At 48.6% G+C, this 18072-nt stretch overlaps 1 protein-coding gene across 1 annotated transcript in view; it reads left to right on the top strand.

Annotated features, from left to right (window-relative positions):
- The window catches only part of Kiaa1549 (KIAA1549 homolog), a 127607-nt gene that overhangs the window by 41946 nt on the left and 67589 nt on the right, over positions 1–18072 (top strand). The window contains 1 exon segment of the mRNA NM_001447383.1: positions 14308–17004. Within this exon segment, the coding sequence (NP_001434312.1) occupies positions 14308–17004 (2697 nt within the window).

The raw sequence follows: 18072 nt of genomic DNA, 5'->3' as shown, positions 1-18072 counted from the left end.
GCTGGAGCAGCCTCCCTGTTTCCGTGGCAATCTCTCCAGTCTGACCTTAGTTATTGATCTACCCTGTGCTGTAAAGTCCACAAGCAGGGGCCCTTTTATTCTTGGTTAATTACTTACCTGCTCTTACTTTTCATGGTCAGAGGGACTTGCTAGACTTAGGGAAAGACATGGTACGCTTTGAGCTGGATATGGAGATGACCCAGGAAAGATGTAGCCTTTCCCTTCAGATTGCTTAGAGTCTTCTAAGGCAGGCAGAGGAGTAAATCAAGAGTCTGATGTACGTTTGGTTTTTGAGAAAGGATTCCATTGAATACAGCCCCTGTTGGCCTGGAACTCATTTTGTGGACCAAGTTGGCCTTGAACTGTTCTGCCTCACCAGTGCTGGGATTAAAGGCTTGCACCACGATACCTGGCAAGGGTGCAACTTAAGTTTGACGAGAAAAGCACAGACACAAGGGTCCAGGGAAAACAGAAGAGGGAGGCTGGGTGCGACACGAGTTGAGATTAGGAAGGCCTGGTGGTGAAAACAGCATCTGAGAAAGCAGTGCTCAGAGCAGCTGGAGTGGAGGCTGCCTTGGGGTGCACTCCCAACAGGAACAGGGCAGGACATGGAGCCTCTGCTCCATCATTGAGGGCTTTGGATTTTCACTTTGTTTTTGGGGGGGGAGAAGTTGGAGAATGAAGACATATAGCCCAGGCTGGCCTTGGACTTCTGATCCTCCTGCCTCTACCATCCTCCTGATGGAAAATGTGTCCCATCACATCTGGTGCCATAGCCTTGAGCTTTTGGAAGGCTGTTCAGAACAGTGAAAGATTTTCAGAGCAGGATACCCTGAGACATTTTGTTTCTTTTAAATAAAACAGAGATACAGAAATATGTCAGATAGATCTGCAGATTGGAAAAGTCTAGCTGAATTAGAGTAGGTGGAGAGTACCGAGTTTAGCATGGGTGTGGCTTATGGGGAGAGACTAGGCCTCAGCTGATGTCCGTGTCCTGGATCTTACCCCTCTGACTGAGAGCTGGTCAGTCACAGTTCCCCAGCCTGGCGTCTTTTGCCTACACTCCCAGAGGCTGTGGAGGGTGTCTGAACAAGGCGGGGGATTCTTATGATGGGGATGCGTCTCCCTTTTTACCTGGGCTTTGTGACCCCACAGTAGAAGCCCCTGGAAGCCTGTTATGGGTGCTGAGGGGGCTTCTGGTTCTTGAGTGGCCACAGCCTTGCAGCAGGAGACACGTCCCTGAACTCCGGCATCCGGAAGAGTTGCCTTCCTCTTTCAGGTGCCTTGGCTCAGTAAAGCTGGATCCTTGGCTGTGGAGGAGAAAAGAATTTCAGGATGAGCCACCGTGAGGCAGAGCTGGAATGTACTAAAACGGTGTTTAGCATGGCTCCTAGGAACAGGGCTTAGACAGGTAGATGTGCCTGGGCACTTGGGTGTGGCTTCTCAGATGTCCCGTGGTTCACTGACCAGGCAGTCTATGTATAGGGTTTTATGCTTCCTAGCTTTAAAAAAAAATGACTCAGGGTTGGGGATTTAGCTCAGTGGTAGAGCGCTTGCCTAGCAAGTGCAAGGCCCTGGGTTCGGTCCCCAGCTCCGAAAAAAAGAAAAAAAAATGACTCATTTACTCATTTTTATTTTGTATGTATGTTTTGCCTACATGTGTGTGTCTGTACTCTGATCTGCAGTGCCTGTAGAGGTCAGAAGGGGGCATTAGATTCCCTGAGATTGGAGTTACAGCTAGTTGTGAGCCACCATGTGGGATTCAAAACTGAGTCCTCTGGAAGAGCAGCCACTGCTTAACTTCTGAACCCTCTCTCCAGCCCTGTTTTTTTTTTTTTTTTCCGGAGCTGGGGACCGAACCCAGGGCCTTGAGCTCGCTAGGCAAGCGCTCTACCGCTGAGCTAAACCCCCCCCCCTTTTTTAAAAAAAACAAAACAAAACAAAACACATGATCTCACTTTGTAGCCGTGGCTGGCCCAGAACTCACTATGTGAGAGGCCAAACCTACTCCCATTCCTGAGACCAGCCTCCATTTTAAAGGAAAAAGACCCTAAAAATTTGACCTGCATCTGAGCCCAAGCTACACCCAAGTACCAGGAAGGACTCCATGGCTTGTCCTTGGCCCATGCCCCAGAGTTACTCCCTAGCAACGGTCAAGCAAAGGTTAGTCTGACTGTTTCCGATGTATTTTCAGAACGTTTGTGATTGTTCAGGTTTTGCTTCAGAGCACCCACCCGATGGCTTAAACCCCCTTGCTCGCTATTCCCTATAAAACCTCATCCTGATGAGGGCTCGGGGCTGTTCCTGCCCTTCCGTGTCAGGGTTGACAGAGAGCCCAAGTCCGAGCTTATTATAAAGAGATCCTAGTGTGATTCATCAAGATCAGCTCCTTGCTGGTCTTTTGGGTTCTGTGCCTCACGGATGCTCTCTGACACAGCATATGGACACAGGCTAGCCTGACTGTACAGAGACCAGCCTCGCTCTGCCTCCCCAGTGCTGGGCCCAAGGCTGTGTGTCAGACCATTGACATTTCATTGTGTCTTATTCACTGTTAAATAACATGAAGAGACACCATGACCAAGGCAACTGTTGTCAGAGAAGCATTAACTGGGGCCTTGCTTGCAGTTTCAGAGGCAGTAGTTTTTCATCATGGTAGCCACGTGCTTGGTGCTGGAGCAGTAGCTGAGAGTTACCTCCTGCTCCACAGGCCCAGGGAGACTCTGGGCTTGGCATGCGTTTTTGAACCTCAAAGCACATCGTTCAGTGACACACTTCCTTCAACATGTTAGGCCACAGCGCTCAGTCCTTATAGTCCTCTCAAACAGTGCCGTTCTCTCTCGAGACTAAACATTCGCGTGTATGAGCCAGTGGGGGCCATCCTTGTTCAGATATCGTTCACACATTGTTCACCAGGTTTCCAAGAGACACCCCTTTTTGATAATATGGATTATAGAGGGTTCTGGGGGCACCTTGCATGACATCATAATTAGATAAAACACAACCACAGATCCCAGGAGTTACAGAAGGCAGTTGAAATGTGCCTTTCATTGTAAGTAAGGTTTCTTATGAGATTCCAGAAAATTGCAGGTTTACAGCCAGAATAAGCAAAAGTCTGGGTACAGATCAGCCTAATCATGGTTCGTTCTCTCTCTCTCTCTCTCTCTCTCTCTCTCTCTCTCTCTCTCTCTCTCTCTCTCTCTCCTCCCCCTCCCTCCCTCCCTCCCCCCCCCCCTGTGTGTGTGTGTGTGTGTTTTGCTTTTTGTTTGCTCTTTGAGTCATGGTCTCTCTACACAGCCCTTGAGACACGGTCTCCTTGGTGGTCTTAGAACTCACTAGTAGACCAGACTGGCCTCTTACAGAGACCTGCTCACCTCTGCTTCTGAGGGCTGGTATTAAAGACGTGCCGCCACGCCCGAGTATTTAAATATTCTTATTCAATATTATCTCTTTACAAGAAATACTGCTCAGTGTAGACAGCCTTCACAGTAGGTGCTAGCTGCGCTGGAATTCCTAATTCTGGGTCAAACGGTTTCAACCAGGCCGCTCTCCCTTCTCCTGTCCCCACAGACTTCTCCCTGCTTCAGAGCCACATTCAGAACGAGGGAGGAAGCAGGCTTATGTCTGGGTCTCAGAAGACCCACCTGTTTCACTCCCAGGATGCAGCTCCTCAGGATACAGTGGTGCATTGGTGCTAGGGAGGAAAGAGTGGTGTGTGTGTGTGTGTGTGTGTGTGTGTGTGTGTGTGTGTGTGTGCGCGCACGCTTGCTTGCCTGTGTGTGTGCATGTGTGTGTGCGTGTATGTGTGTTTGCGTGTGTGCATGTGTGTATGTGTATGTATGTGTGCATGTGTGTGTATGTGTGCATGTGTGTGTGTGCATGTGTGTGTGTATGTGTGTGTTTGTGTGTGTTGAATGTGTGTTAACGTGGTAGAAATACCTAACTGTGAAGAAGAGGTGGGGTGGGGCTTTTGAGATTCTCAGAGGATTTGTTTAGTGGGCAGCTGGCAACAGTGACTTTATTTCCTTTTTCAGACATGATCTTGCTGTGTGGCCCAAGCTGGCCTTGAACTTGTGTCTTTATGTCGTGTCCTGCTCTGCCTTAGATCACCCTCACCAATTCTCATGCCTCACAGACTCCCCCAGGCTCTAAAGCTTTATGCTGTTTAACTTTGCTTCCTCTGATTCTGAAGTTAGCCCCCATTCTCCTCTCTGCCTGCTATCCAGTGTATCTGTGTGGAGGGAGGATGGAGCCTGCTTCATTTCTCCTCCTCTGCCAGGACATTTTTATGCAAAGCGCTGATGTTAAAAAGGCTGCACTGCTCAACACTGTCCAGTGGCTCCCGTTGTCTGCCGACATTCTCACACTCCTGAGCCAACTTCTCTAGCATCCTTCCCAACCAAATGGAGCCACCGCTCATTGTCACAGAAACACATCCGACATTGTGCACACTCCCTTTTGTCTCTGCTGGTGCCTCCAGCCAGACTGACCCCTCTCTTGTCTAAGCTTCTAGCTCTCTTGATATCAAAGAAAAGCTTAACTTGGACCTGAATTAGGGTATTAAGCCTGCAGCATAAGCTGTTTGCCATTTGTTGGGATTAAACCCACCCAGCAAGGGAGGGCTGACTCTCCCTTGCTCTGCCCTGGGCCCCTTCCCATTAGTGTGGACTTGAATGCGCTGCCCCTGGTCTGGGAGGGAAAGCGCCTCTTCATGCTTAGTCATGGGGCGTCGTGTGCCATCCAGCTCCTAGTGTAATTGGAGATGAGATTATCTTGAAGCGGGCGGGCGGGCGGGGTCCTTTTCCCTGTTGTTGTAGGACTGTTTTGAATTAAATTGTTTCAGGGACAGATGGCTGGCAGAAGGATGTCTTTCCCCTTTGTTCTCGGGGAACTGAGTATTTAGCTTGTTCTGGTTGCTCCAAGTGCTGATGGCTCTGCTCTCCAGGTTGGGAAGGGAGGATCACATCTTCTTTAGGAAAAGAGTAAACTCCAAAGCCGTCCGTGCCACCTTGAATTAAGCCAGCATTTTAACATCCTTATCTCATGAATAGGATCTTGGAAAGAAAGAGTCCTCAAATCCACCCACAAGTCCCGTGCTGATGCTTTGGCCGTAATAATATGAATCGCTAGGAAGCTTGACCATGCTATTTATTGTATTGTCGTCGGCCTGTGGTTAGAGTTTTCCAGAATTTTCTCAAGTTCCCCTGACGCTCCAGGGATGTCACTGGTTGTTTATCTGGGCCCTCATCGCCAGAGGAGGAGGTGGGAAGTACGAGTAACCACAAGGAGAACCAGAGAACCAGAGAGCTGGAGAGGACTGCGCTTTGTTCTCTAGGGTGTGCTGAAGACTTTGACTCTTCGACTCCCTGCCTGCTTGTGTTGTATGCCTCCGAGCTAAAGGGCTCTGCTTTTGCAAGGAACACTCCTTTTTAAATCTGGAGAGTGCTTATTATATGACAGTCCAGAGGGCCAGGGGACTGATAGGTAACATGGCATGTGACCTAGGCTTGGCCAGTTGGACCATCTCTCATCAGGGGATGCTGGGCTCAAGGGAGGAGTGGAGCAGTGGAGCTGAGCTTGCAGAGAGGGCTGAGGCAGCCCTGCAGACAGATCTAGCTAAGGCCTTACCAAGGACACTCCCTGCTCAAGACCGCAGCTACCCAGCCTCTACAGACTTGGGCTTCCCTTCTGAACTTGAGTCTTCTAGTGAATACTGTCTGAAGTCTTTTTGTGGAGTCACTCCCTGCTTATGTAGACAGTCTTCCTTTGCAAACACTCATAGCTCTTGGCTGAGATAACCTTGTGTTAAGGGCCACGTTTTAGTCCTATGGGCAGAGCAAAGCTTCAACACTCACCTTTCGGGTGGTGATTTCCAGGAACCCTGCATCGTATAGGTAGACAAGTGAACTGGGACCCAGGAAAGGACATTGGACTTGTTATGGGGTGGGGCTTGAAAAGCTGGAGGTGGACCCAGATGAGCCTCTAGGCAGAAGGCCGGGGTGTCCAGCAGTTTCTTTTCAGTGTAGTGCTTTCTGTTTGAGTCAGGGCTCAGAGGTGAGCCAGGGTGGTCCGGGCGTTTTAATGAAGAATATGACTTAGTCAAAGATGACAGGTGGGTTTCAAAAAGGAGTGCTAAGTAGTTGTGAACTTAAAGTCCTGAGGATGCACAGTATGTTACAGAGGCAGAGTCTCTTCTGTGGAACACACATCATAGAGTTCCCACACCCAGTCGTGGCCAGGAACATGGGTTTAGGAGCAGGAGTGCCAAATGCACGAGGAAGACAATGCAGAGGGGGACCTCTGCCAGAGTTCCTTCAGAGTTTCACTAGTCAGCCACTGTGTATTTCTGGGCTCTGTCGCTATCTCAGTCCCCTCTGGTTTCCATTTGTGTTCCCAGCTCACCTGGGTCCATTCCTCATTCTCTCCATTTTCTTTCTTTTTCTTTTTAGATTTATTTACTTATCATATATAAGTACACAAGAAGAGGACATCAGATCCCATTACAGATGGTTGTGAGCCACCATGTGGTTGCTGGGAATTGAACTCAGGACCTCTGGAAGAGCAGTCAGTGCTCTTAACCACTGAGCCATCTCTCCAGCCCCCTTCCTTGTCTTGATAAAGAAAAGAAGAGAAAAGTAGGCCCAGGGCAGCTGGAAGAAAGACACCCAGGCACCTGCCACAGAGGGTGCCACTAGGACGAGTGAACATGATGGGAAGATGGGAAAGATGCAGTACCTGGTGGAGGAATGGGAGAGAAAACAAAGAACTAGAGACACAGGCAGCGAGGACCTTGCAGACATAAGGAGCTGTGCAACCACCTGAAGCCATGGTGATGTCTGGGGGCCCAAGCTGCCGCTAGGGCCAGGTCGGAGTCTGTGGTCCTGCAGCAGCCAGAGTCTGTGTTTGTGATATCCCAGGCCCGTGTTACCACCAAAGACCATGTGTAAGTCCCTGGTCCGGGCTGTCACCTAAGGTCATGCTGAAGTCTGAGCACTGTGCTGAGCTGGTCCTGCCCCTCTCTGGATACCAAACTGGGGAGAGCTGGCTCCTCCCCTTGCCTGGGTAGCATAGGAGAGTTGGCCTTGCCCTAACTTCACCACCTAAGGGTGAGAGGGGGAGAGCTAGCCCTGCTCCTTGTCAGCTGCAGCACTTGTGGGGTGAGGCAGGGGTGGGGATGACACACATCTTTCCTGGGCAGCACAGAGCTGGCCTTGGTGATGGGGTTCCTGCAATGCGTTGGCATGGGCGAGGGACCCTTGTACCAGGCAGGTGAGCTGGCCCCATCCTTTAATGGCTAAAGCACTCTGGAGACTGGTGTTTTACTTGGGCAGCATAATAGGGTCCTGGTGGTGGTGGTGGTGGTGGTGGTGGGCACAGGAGGGCTGGTGGGCTGACTAACAGCTTCCATCCAGACCCAGATTTAGGGCTCTGAGTGGGTCCACCCGAACATCTACTTCATCTGTGAGCTGCTGGAGCACACGGAGGGGCTGGTCCTGCAGATCCAAAGCTGCAGGATCTCCATAACACAGGGCAACAACAGGATATCTGCGAGGAGTCCCTTGAGAATCCAGTATTGATGGTGTCGCAGAAGCCAGAGGCTTTGTACCAGACCAGTGACTCTTTGTAGTGAACATTTGCAAGTAAAGCTGTTTGGGAGAAAGGGCGTACTGTGGGACACACTGCAGCTTCCTTGGCCAGATGGTTTTGTTTTTGTTTTCTTTTAGGGGAAGGTTGCAAGGGTGGAGGGCAGATAGGAGGGGACAGGGTAGATGAGTGGGATTGGGGTACATGATGTGAAATTCACAAAGAATCAATAAAAATGTTAATGAGTTTTGCGTATAGTGTGGGCATGTGCACACCGTGGCATCCGTGTGGAGGTCAGAGGACAGTGTTTGGGAGCCGGTTCTCTCCTCCCACCCTGTTGACTCTGGGTGCTCTTGTTTCTGCCGTGTTGCACACTTCAGGGTGGTTGTCCTGTGTGTGCGCTTCTGGCTGCTGCTGCTCTCTCTTCCTCCCATCCCTCTTGGACCGTTGGGATCACGACACCATATACAGCTCCTACTGGGGGTTCTAGGGCTCAACCTACCTCGCCATCTCCCTGGACTTGTTCTTTGCCTTTTATGGCCTTGACATTTTTGAGGAGTTGGTCTTTTATGGAACATCTCTGATTTTGGCTGATGCTTTCTTATGATTAGCTTTTATGGCTCTAAGAACCAAACGACCTCTTGGGGCCCCTCCAGATGTATCTTGTCTCTCTCTGTTCCAACATGGCTAAACTCTCAGAAAAGCTGTCTACCTGAAAATCCTTCCCTTCTTTAATTCTTGGAAGCCAGCGTTGGCATCTTGAGGTGTCCAGCCTTTCTGTCTTCACCCCTGGGGTCCTTTACATAGGCGACCCCTCTCTGTTGATTCTGCTTGGTCACCTCACTTTTTGGTATCCCTCCCTCTCTGGCCTTTCTTCACTTTGGCAGATTTATCCCAGGGCCCCTGTGTCCATTTGCACAGCAGATGTCACTACAGGGGGTTCCTTAGAATAAGCTCTGGCTCCTCAGACTTTATCCGGCATTCTAATCCCCTGGGATCCTTGTGAATAGCAATGCCTGATCGAATGGGCTTTCACGGGGTCTGAGTAGTTGTGGTTCTCATGGCTAGTCATAGCTGTTGGCCACCAGACCACCTTGGTAATCTTGGTAAGTTTTACATGCATCTAAGTCAGCTCAGGCTCAACCACTGTGACTGCCTAAGGGAATCTCTGTCCTCCTGGGCTCTGGGCTCTTCATCCAGCAGCAAGGGAAGTATACTTCAGCATCCGTGATTCCCATAGTGCTCTTCAGGGGCTTCCCGTTGCTTTCTGATCTTACTTGGCACTCTCACCCTTGTGCCTCAGGTTTGTCGGTGTCTCAGGCACTGTTTGCTTTTTTGGTTGTTTTGTTTTGTTGTTTTTTTGAGACAAGGTTTCTATTGGCTTGAGGCTCTCCAAGTAGTCTCGTCTGGCTGGCCAGTGAGCCCAGGGGTCAACCTGCATCTTTCTACTTCCCTGGCCATGGGGTTATAAATGTGCAGAGTGTACCTGGCTTTTTACGTGGGTTCTAGTGGTTCAGTTCCCTCCAGTTCTCACACTTACTGAGCTACCACCTGACCTTGAGGTGGGGTTTTGTTTTGAAGTTTGCTTTCTCCTCTTTAGACACTGGCCTCCTCTGTGGCTCTGCCCCTCAGTGGACTGTTTTTTAAAGTCCTGTCCCTCTTCCACTCCAGGGGCCTCCTACACACCCCACCCCCTCTGCGTCTGCAAACTTTTAAGAAAGGAGAGCATGAGTTTATGCCAGATCCCATTCTAGGGCTTGCCATGTCTTTGCAACACTGTAACTCAGAAGGCTACACTGAAAGTGCCCGGAAGGTTCGGGCACTTTCTTACACTGTAAGCCAGTAGAAGAAAGCCTGTGGACTCTTCTTACAGAACATTGGCCTGGGGCGGTCTTACCCATGTTCGTACCTCATTTGCACATACGTGTGTGTGCACAGACACATTGGTACACTCTGAGGCTCATTTAGTACTAAATGTGAAAGGCAAACACTTTAAAAACTTAGGAAGGTTGCCTAGAAGCATCATTACACCTTCCGGTAGAGGTGACAACTTCTGAAACCTTTCTATCTTTTAAAGTTTATTTTTTAAATTTATTTGTTTATAGGCCTGTGCATGCCACAGTGTGCATGCTGTGGTGTGCATGCAGAGGAGAGAGGACACACAGCATGTGTGCAGAGGGACAGGGGACAGACAGTGTGTGTGCAGGGACAGAGGACAGTTTTCAAGTCAGTTCTTTGATCATGGGGGTCTAAGGCTAAGCAGCAGCTCCCTGTGGAGCCATCTCAGTGGTTCAGATGGGGATATTTAAAGACAGACAGACAGACAGACACACATACACACACACACGCACATGCACACACACATATACAATTTGGATCAAACTGAGACCAAAAGATACTACTAGATTGTATTAAAACTGAGATCCAAAGACATCCTAAAGAGAGGCAATAATCACGACTCAAGACATATATCTGACTTAGGATGTTAGACTCTGAAATGTAGTAAGAACCTCTTTACATCAGGAAGACACTGATGGACAGTTGTATAGAATGACAGGTAGTGGAGGTCACATGACACAGGAAGGGGCGACACGACCTGCTGGTGGATGGGAAGGGGAGTCTGCCTGAGTTAGTGGGCAGGAAGCCATGCATATTAAAATTAAGATTTCACAGAGCCAGGTTGGTACAAATGTGTATACCAAGGGATGTCCAGTATCAGTGAGGTTTATCGACAGCCAGGTTTTCATCTAATGCTAGTGGGAGTGTAAATTGGCTCATCAACTTTGAGATAATGTTGTTTGCTTTGCAAATTTCCAGATGGACATGTCTCCAGACTCAGTATTCTATTTTTACATATGTGCGCGCATGCGCGCGCGCACACACACACACACACACACACACACACACAATGGGTAGAAAAAGTCACACCAGAAATGTTTATAATATTAATTGCCAGTGGTCTGACGCTTCATCCACAGTAGAACGATCAAATACTTTGTGTGTATGTATGTGTGTGTGTGTTTGTGCATGTGTATGTATGTGTGTGTTTGTGTGAGTGTTTGTGTGTGTATGTATGTGTATGTGTGTTTGCATGTGTGTCTGTACGTGTGTGTGTGTGTGTGTGTGTGAGAATTCACACTTAATGATAATCATTAAGAATTGTAACTACTATCTCTTCTTGCTGTATTGGCTAAGATCAACTGAAGAGCCATTGCTGTGTGCAAGGAAAGAAATCCTGAAAAAGCAACATGGAATTATAAAGTGAGCCGTGAGGAAATATGTGCCATGTAATTCCAACTTGACAAGGTTTGAGAACGTGAGTTCTGGGGTAGACTACTGTTTTCAAGGACATGAGAAATACAGGACTCCAAATAATTTCCCCCATGGCTAATGGGTGAGGGGTTGGGGAGTGGGATGTCAAAGGTTAAGATCAAACTGGATCATGGATAGCCAGGTGTTCTTTGTATGATTCTTGCAACTGACATACGCATACACGCATGCACACACTTGTATAAAATAGTACTTCTTAATCTACTGCTGTCCGGAGGGTGTGGAGGACCGAGTATCCTGGCTGGGGATATTGGTCTCTTTTGGGCTGTGCAAAGAAGGAAGGCACTGCTTTCTAAGTTGGGAAAAGGGTGCAGGTGTGAGAAGGCACCGAAAATCCCCCGCAGGACTTTCTGAGAACTAGAAGGGGAAAAGTTGGTGATGATTTGCCAAATTGGTCATCTGTTTCACCTGCCTGCCTTGGTTTCCTGGGGCTCGTTTTCGTTTTGTAGGTTGAATGTCCACAGTGAGTTGAGATGGGTCATCGTGTTTCGAGAACTATACAATTTAGCAAAAACAAACAAACAAACAAACAAAAACATAGAAGTTCCATTTGGATTAAAGCTTTTAGAGATGGGTGACACTGTTGTCCTCCAGGCCAACTCAGAGAGGATGACCTTTCTTGCCAGCACTCAGGCCTGTGGCCTGAAGGTTGGCAGTGGGACTTAGTCTAAAGCAGGCAAGTGCCTTTGGTAGATTCCGGTAGCCAAACATATCATGTACTTTCAGTTCAATTACAACATAGCAACACAATTTGACATGCTTATTTGACATGGCCGCATTTTGGTTAAAATGGACTGGTTTGGAAAAACGTTTTGTAGAAAAAACATTTTTTGTGAAGAGCCTTTTATCTTGGGTGATCTAAAGAGCTGCTTTTCTAGCCTAGACCCTGGCCAGTCCCACGACACCCCCACCCTCATCCCCACCCTCAGGAGGTGGGGGTATTTTCAGCAAGCCAATTTAAACCCTGTAAGCCTCATTGTGACAGGAGGGGATTGACTTGGGTCTTATCCGGTTGGCTGGAAGAGTTCGTGATTCAACAGTGTTCTGCTGTAGTTAGGAAAGGGCTTAAGATAGAATAGAATGACTTAAAAACATATCCAGGAGGCCACATTTGTTTTGCCTGCGTGAGTCCCAGACAGACAGTTGGGTGACTCTGCAGCTGAATTTTAATCACTGGTGCGGACGGCATGTGGGTGGTAGGTAGTATCTGGTCTGGAATATGTAGCACGGCCGAGTCCAGGTGAGCGCCCAGTGAAGGTGATGTGGGGACACAGTGCCTCCATACTGGCCCAGGGGGACAGACGATCAGACAGAGAGTTGGGACAGAAGCGGACACTGCAGCATTTGCTTTGTCCTCAAAGCCCCTGCGTCATTTGCACGCCCACGTCACTGCCCGAGAAGCAGAAACTCCCCAGCCCCTTCCCTTCTCTGTCCTCAAAGAGAAAAAAACCCTTTTACTCTTGGGTGATCTAAAGCTTTGTAGCAGGAAACTGATCTCCAGGGCTTGAAATGAGAGTCCCTGGTGCCTTTTATGTGGAGAGAGCCTCACCTGGGCTTTCTAAGCTCTTCCTGAATTAACTGCACAGGCAATTCCCTCTGGCCCTGCGGCTGTGCCTCTGAGGAGCTGGTGACTCTCCCGGGCCTTGGCAGAGAGAACAAAACCGCCCAGGTTGGTACCTTTCAGGCCTCAGTGTGAAGGTTTTTTTGTGCCTGTGCCTTTTCAGTTGGGGACTTTTAGGGTTTATTTTTAGTCTTTTTGGTCACTTTGCCTTTCCTCGCCCCTGCCCTTTTATTTAATTGTAATTTGCGTCATATCTTTGGGGTCCTCAACCAGCCACTGAACAAATGTTCATTGTGTTTTATCTCTTGCATCCTCTGGTCCACACAAAGACGTGCTTCTGACTCATTTTAGAAGGGCTCTTGTCTTTTGTTTGGCTCTCATAGCAGAGTGTTTTTATTGTTTAAAAAATTATTATGTGGGTGTGCGTGAGTGTATGGTTTTGTGCCACATGTGTGCAGGAACCTTTGGAGGTCCGAAGAGGAGTCGGATCCCCTGGAACTGGAGTTACAGATGGTTGTGGGCCACCATGTGGGTGCTGAGATCCAATCCCAGGGCCTCTGGAAGAGCAGCCAGTGCTCCCAGCCTCTAAACCAGGTCTCCAGCCCTACAGCAGAGTTTTAAGGCAGATAAAGTTATTTATCCTTAGGCAGACTTTGAAATGTGTATCAGCACAGTTGGGCAATATTATGAGTCCATAACCTTTTAAATGTGTGCTGTGTTTTCCTCTCATTGTCCTCCTTACTTGTTCATTATTTATTTTACCACAGAGAAGAATAGCCACTCTTTGTCCTGCGCTCGGCATGTGACAAGATAAAAAGCATTTGCACAGGGAACTCCACCGCTAGGCTGTACAGAAGATAGCAAATGCTCGGTGGTGCCACCATGAAACAGTTTTGTCACGTTTCTTTGTTTGTTTGTTTGTTTTTTAATTAGGGGATGGAGAGATCGATAAGCAGTTAGGAGCACTTGCTGCTCTTGCAGAGGACCTGGGTTCAGTTCCCAGGTCTCACATCTGGCAGTCTGTAGCCACCTGTGACTCCAGTTCCAGGGGATCCAAATCCTCTTCAGTGTTGGAGATCAAACTAACGCCTCCTGCCTTTATCCGTGTTCTGCTACTGAACCACAGTCCTGCGTATTTATTTTTTTGTTTTTTTAAAGTCATGCCACGGGGAAGGGAGTGGCAATTTACACAGTTTATAACTGGTGTGAGTTCGTGACTTTCAGAAGCTAGAAGTACGCCACCCACGAGCCTAAGTATTATTTACAAGTTATTGTGTGTTCTCAAAATAGATTCACAGAATATCGCTTGGACTCCAAACTGCCCTTTCCACTATGGCGGTCAGGCACAGACCCTGGGCCGTTCTTCCTTCAGCTCACCTTCAGTTGTAGCTTCTCTGTACGGTTGTAGCTGGATAAGAAGTGTGCTTTGTAAGAACGCACAGATGACGCAAAAACATTATTGTGAATGTATGCATCGTCTAGTTTCCAACTAGAATTTCTGCAAATTGTGACTGTAGTGAGTGATTTTTTTAAAATGTATTTTTATTTTATGTGCATGAATATTTTACATAATTTTACGTGTTTGGTATCTGCAGAGGCCAAAAGAGGGTGCTAGGCCACCTGGATTGGAGTTACAGAAGGTTTTGAGTTGCCCCATGGGTGCTGGGAACCGAACTCAGGCCCTGTGCAGGAGCAGCCACGTGGCCACAAACTCTCTCCAGCCTTAGTGAATGGGTATTTTTTTTGATAAATGAGTGAATTTTTACATCTGAGGTGAAATGTTAGCGCTCGGACTTTTTGCATGGCCGCTAATTCAACTTTGCTTTCCTTACCAGACGAACTCTCCCTGGAACAGCACAGCCATTCTTTACGCCCCTCGGAGTTCCAGCCAGAGACAAGCATCATGCACAGTGCTGCACAAGTGACCTTATCAGAGACTGTTCCCAGGTCCCAACCAAGCATCTCTGTCCTTGTCCTCTCCTCTCCGTCTCCTCCCTCTTTTGATACGGCCTTTTTAAGCCAGAGACAACAGACTCGAAGTACAGTGGAGCACAGCATCTTTGAGGCAAATTATATATCCGTGACGAGTAATGAGGTGGCTCTTGATGAGGAGGAGATGGATAACTTTCTGCCAGACGCTCACTGGACCTCTTCACGGGTGGTCTCCCCAGTGCGGTATATCACACCGAGCCCACTGGACCCACCCCAGGAAACGCTGGAGCCTGGCTCGACCCCATCACTCCCCACCATTTCTTTGCAGGATGAAGTGTTGTCCGGATGTCAGAACACAGTGCCACAGGCAACTGTACACGTGGAGTCCACTTATTTTGGCACTTCTTGGTCAGCTTTTCTCACGTCTGAGGGCATCGTTCCAACTCCTAGTGGGAGCTCGGTGCTTCATCCTACAGAAAGTCACAGCCAGTTATCAAGAAAGGCTTTGCCAGAGACGGTGGCTTCTGTAACAGAGGGTGCAGAGAACCTCCTTTTCAGCTCCTGGATTTCAGTGTCTCAGCCGTCAGGCGGTGGCATGACTCAACAGCCATCTGTTCCTCTGTGGGAGGTCTCACAGTCTCTAGTGGGTGCGCTGGCCACAAGCACGGACAGATACCCCAATGAGACCACTGCTTGGAGTGAACATCCAGAGAAAGCCATCGCTCTCAGAGCACACCCCAGCGAAACCACGTCACCCACAGACCCTGCTTTTAGCAGTCCGCCTTCCGATTTATTTTCAACCCCGCTTTCATCTGTGTCTTTTGCTACCCAATTACCTGGCTTTTCAGATAACTCATTCCTCTCTAGTGAGGCCACGGAAGCCTTAGAATCACGGTACAGCTCCATGGTCCCCAGTTTTACTGACCATCCTCTTGTCCTGAGCCCTGAGGCTTCCCTGAGACCACACACAAGATGTGTGTCTTGTGTTGTCTCATTATCTCAGCAAGAACTGGCCAGGAGCCTCACAGAGAAGGAAATGGGATCGGGAGACAGGCTGGAGACTTTGTCTACTGCCTCAGTGGAGGCAACTCATCTTTTTCCATTGAGCAGTGTGGGCACAGACCCCTCTGAACTCGAAGATCCTCAAGAATTTAATACCCTTTTCCCTTCTAGACCTGTGGTTTCCTTTTCTTCCAGACCTGTGGGGCTGTGGAAAGCCAGCACGGATGTGTCACCTGAGGTGGATGTGAGTAGCATTGCCACCACCCGGGTGTACCCTCCCCACAGCCGCCTCTCCACACTAAGCTCACTTGATTCGACTTTTGGCTTCTCAGTCACCAACGATGTAGTGATGTCATCTGGTGTCACCCATCTGTTCTCCTCTGTCATCCCCAGCACCCATTTTGACTCATCTTTCTCCTTGACTGGAAATCAAAACACTCCATCCCTTCCAGCCGGAAACCCAAGCCTTCTCACCTCTTACAGTCTGCTCCCCTCAGCACAGTCTAAAGTTTTCTCTGACGGAACACCTCCCAGCTCTCTGGAACTCGAATCTGGATTGGATTTCACATCCAGCTTTTATTCAACCCCACCCCTGGACTTCAGCACTCCAGCCCCTTCACTGTCAGAGGTGCTTGCTTTCCCATCTTTGATGTCAAGCGATCCACCAGCCTTCTTTTCTCAACCTTTCTCCACTGTGGCTGAGACATTTTCACTGTCCAACTCTATGGATTTGCAATCACCTCAGCTTTCTGTTCTTAATCCCACAAGTCTAGAGCCATCTCAGTCACGGTCGAGTGCAGACCTTCCTTTGAACACAATCACTGTCCTTCCTAGTCACTCTGAAATGCCCTCACTTCCAAGCTCCCTCTCTGAATCTCTCAAGTTCACCGAAGCATCGAGAGTTTCACTGAGAGAATCCGATGTTTATGTTGTTACCTCAGCTTTCTCTGAAACTACCTCTGCCTTTGAGTTTTCACCCATTCCTCATGAATCCACAGTCAGCACCCTGGTGCCCTCCAGCTCTGAGCCCACCCTTGGCGTCTCCACAACTGGGATTCACCTCACATCACTGACAACCGTTTTCCATTCGACGCCCATGTTAACCGAGTCACCCCCATTCTTGACTCTGGCACCGTCCGATGGCAGTGTGCGTGAGACGGACCATCACATGCCAGTCTTAACCACACCCTCCAGTGTCATTCCAGCCAGCACAGAATCGATCTCTGACCCGTACCTGTCAGCCTCCTCATCACTTGTTTCTGAAGTAAGCTCTTCACCTCTGCCCACAAAGCCAGTCATGGACTCATCATTGACACTCACAGATTTACCACCCAATACCTCCCCAGAACCGAGTACATCCCAGGAACCAAGCATGCCCAACACCAGCACTGCCCCTGGTGATACCGTGGACTCTGCTCTGGACAGCGAGCCTATGAGTCAGAACCCTCAGGAGAACAGTGTCCCCCCTCCCCAACCCTCCCTTGGTCCTGTTACCACCTCCACGATTGAAGCCACAGTTGGTACACCAGCACTGGCCACAGCCAAGCCGCCATATGTGTGTGATATTACAGTTCCCGATGTCTATTTGATCACAACTGGTAAGGCCCTGCTTGCGGTCACCTCTCTGAGCTAGAGGGCTTCTCTGAGGTGTTTGTGTGCAGAATTTTGAGACACCACTGTGGTTAGGAGAGTAGGTGTTGGTCTCACAAAGCCAGCCATCAAATTACGCAGCCTCTTAATCTGCGTCCACACGCGTTAAAGGAGGACCGTAGTGTTACTAAGCTCCATTAGGTTACTGTAAAGATTTAAATGTATAACTGCAGAGCACCACACAAGATTGCATATTCGTTAGTAATTGCCAGAAGAACAGATAGAAGATTTGAGCGACCCGTGGAGTTTCTGTTAGTATCTTTAGCTTAGACTCCAGTATGCGCATGGATGCACTGTTCAAACAAAACCCACTCTTGTTCCAGTCAGGATGGCTCCTATTTTCTTACTAATTTCATGTTCCTACCTTTGCTTTTATGCATTTTTTTTTCTTGTGTCACTTGGATCCCGAGGAGGAAAAGATTGAACAAACAAATGTCCTGTGACTTTGACTACAGGATTGCCTCCTCTCCAGTCTGCAGCCCTGCTTGGTAGCATTCAAACTGCTTTCAGTGGTGGCCTGCTCTGTCTGCGTTGAACCAGTGTACCCGAGAATGTACCTGGAAAGACAGACTCACCTCAGGGATAATAAGGTCTTGGGACTGTGGCTTTTCCTCACCAGACTTAACTTGGATAGGCGTGGTGTCTTGTGAGCTATTAGCAGGTGTTCCCTTCAGCCCAGTGTTTTCTTGGTAACTGTAATAAGAATGGCAAACTGGAATTCAGATGGTCAAATACAGATTTGGAAGAAAGTAAGAGTAGAATGCTGTCATCTGGAGAAGGGGGAAGATGTCCTTCAGTGGATAGTCTGTTGACTAGAAATTAGACCAGATAGTGAGGGGAGTAGGTAGGAAATGAAGCTGAAACAAAATTGGGGAACTTAATCTGCAGATTAGAGCAGGGTAGACAGTAAGTATAGAGGCTCGACTAACTAACTTATCTGTTTACTGTAGGCGGAATACTTTCCATCCTTACAAGACAGTCTCAAGCCAGCTTCAAAACGGTTGGTTCTACAGCCG

The sequence above is a fragment of the Rattus norvegicus genome, chromosome 4 (genome assembly GCF_021556685.1).
Source record: "Rattus norvegicus strain SHRSP/BbbUtx chromosome 4, alternate assembly SHRSP_T2T, whole genome shotgun sequence".
NCBI lineage: Eukaryota > Metazoa > Chordata > Mammalia > Rodentia > Muridae > Rattus > Rattus norvegicus.
This window is presented reverse-complemented; position numbering and strand designations above follow the sequence as displayed.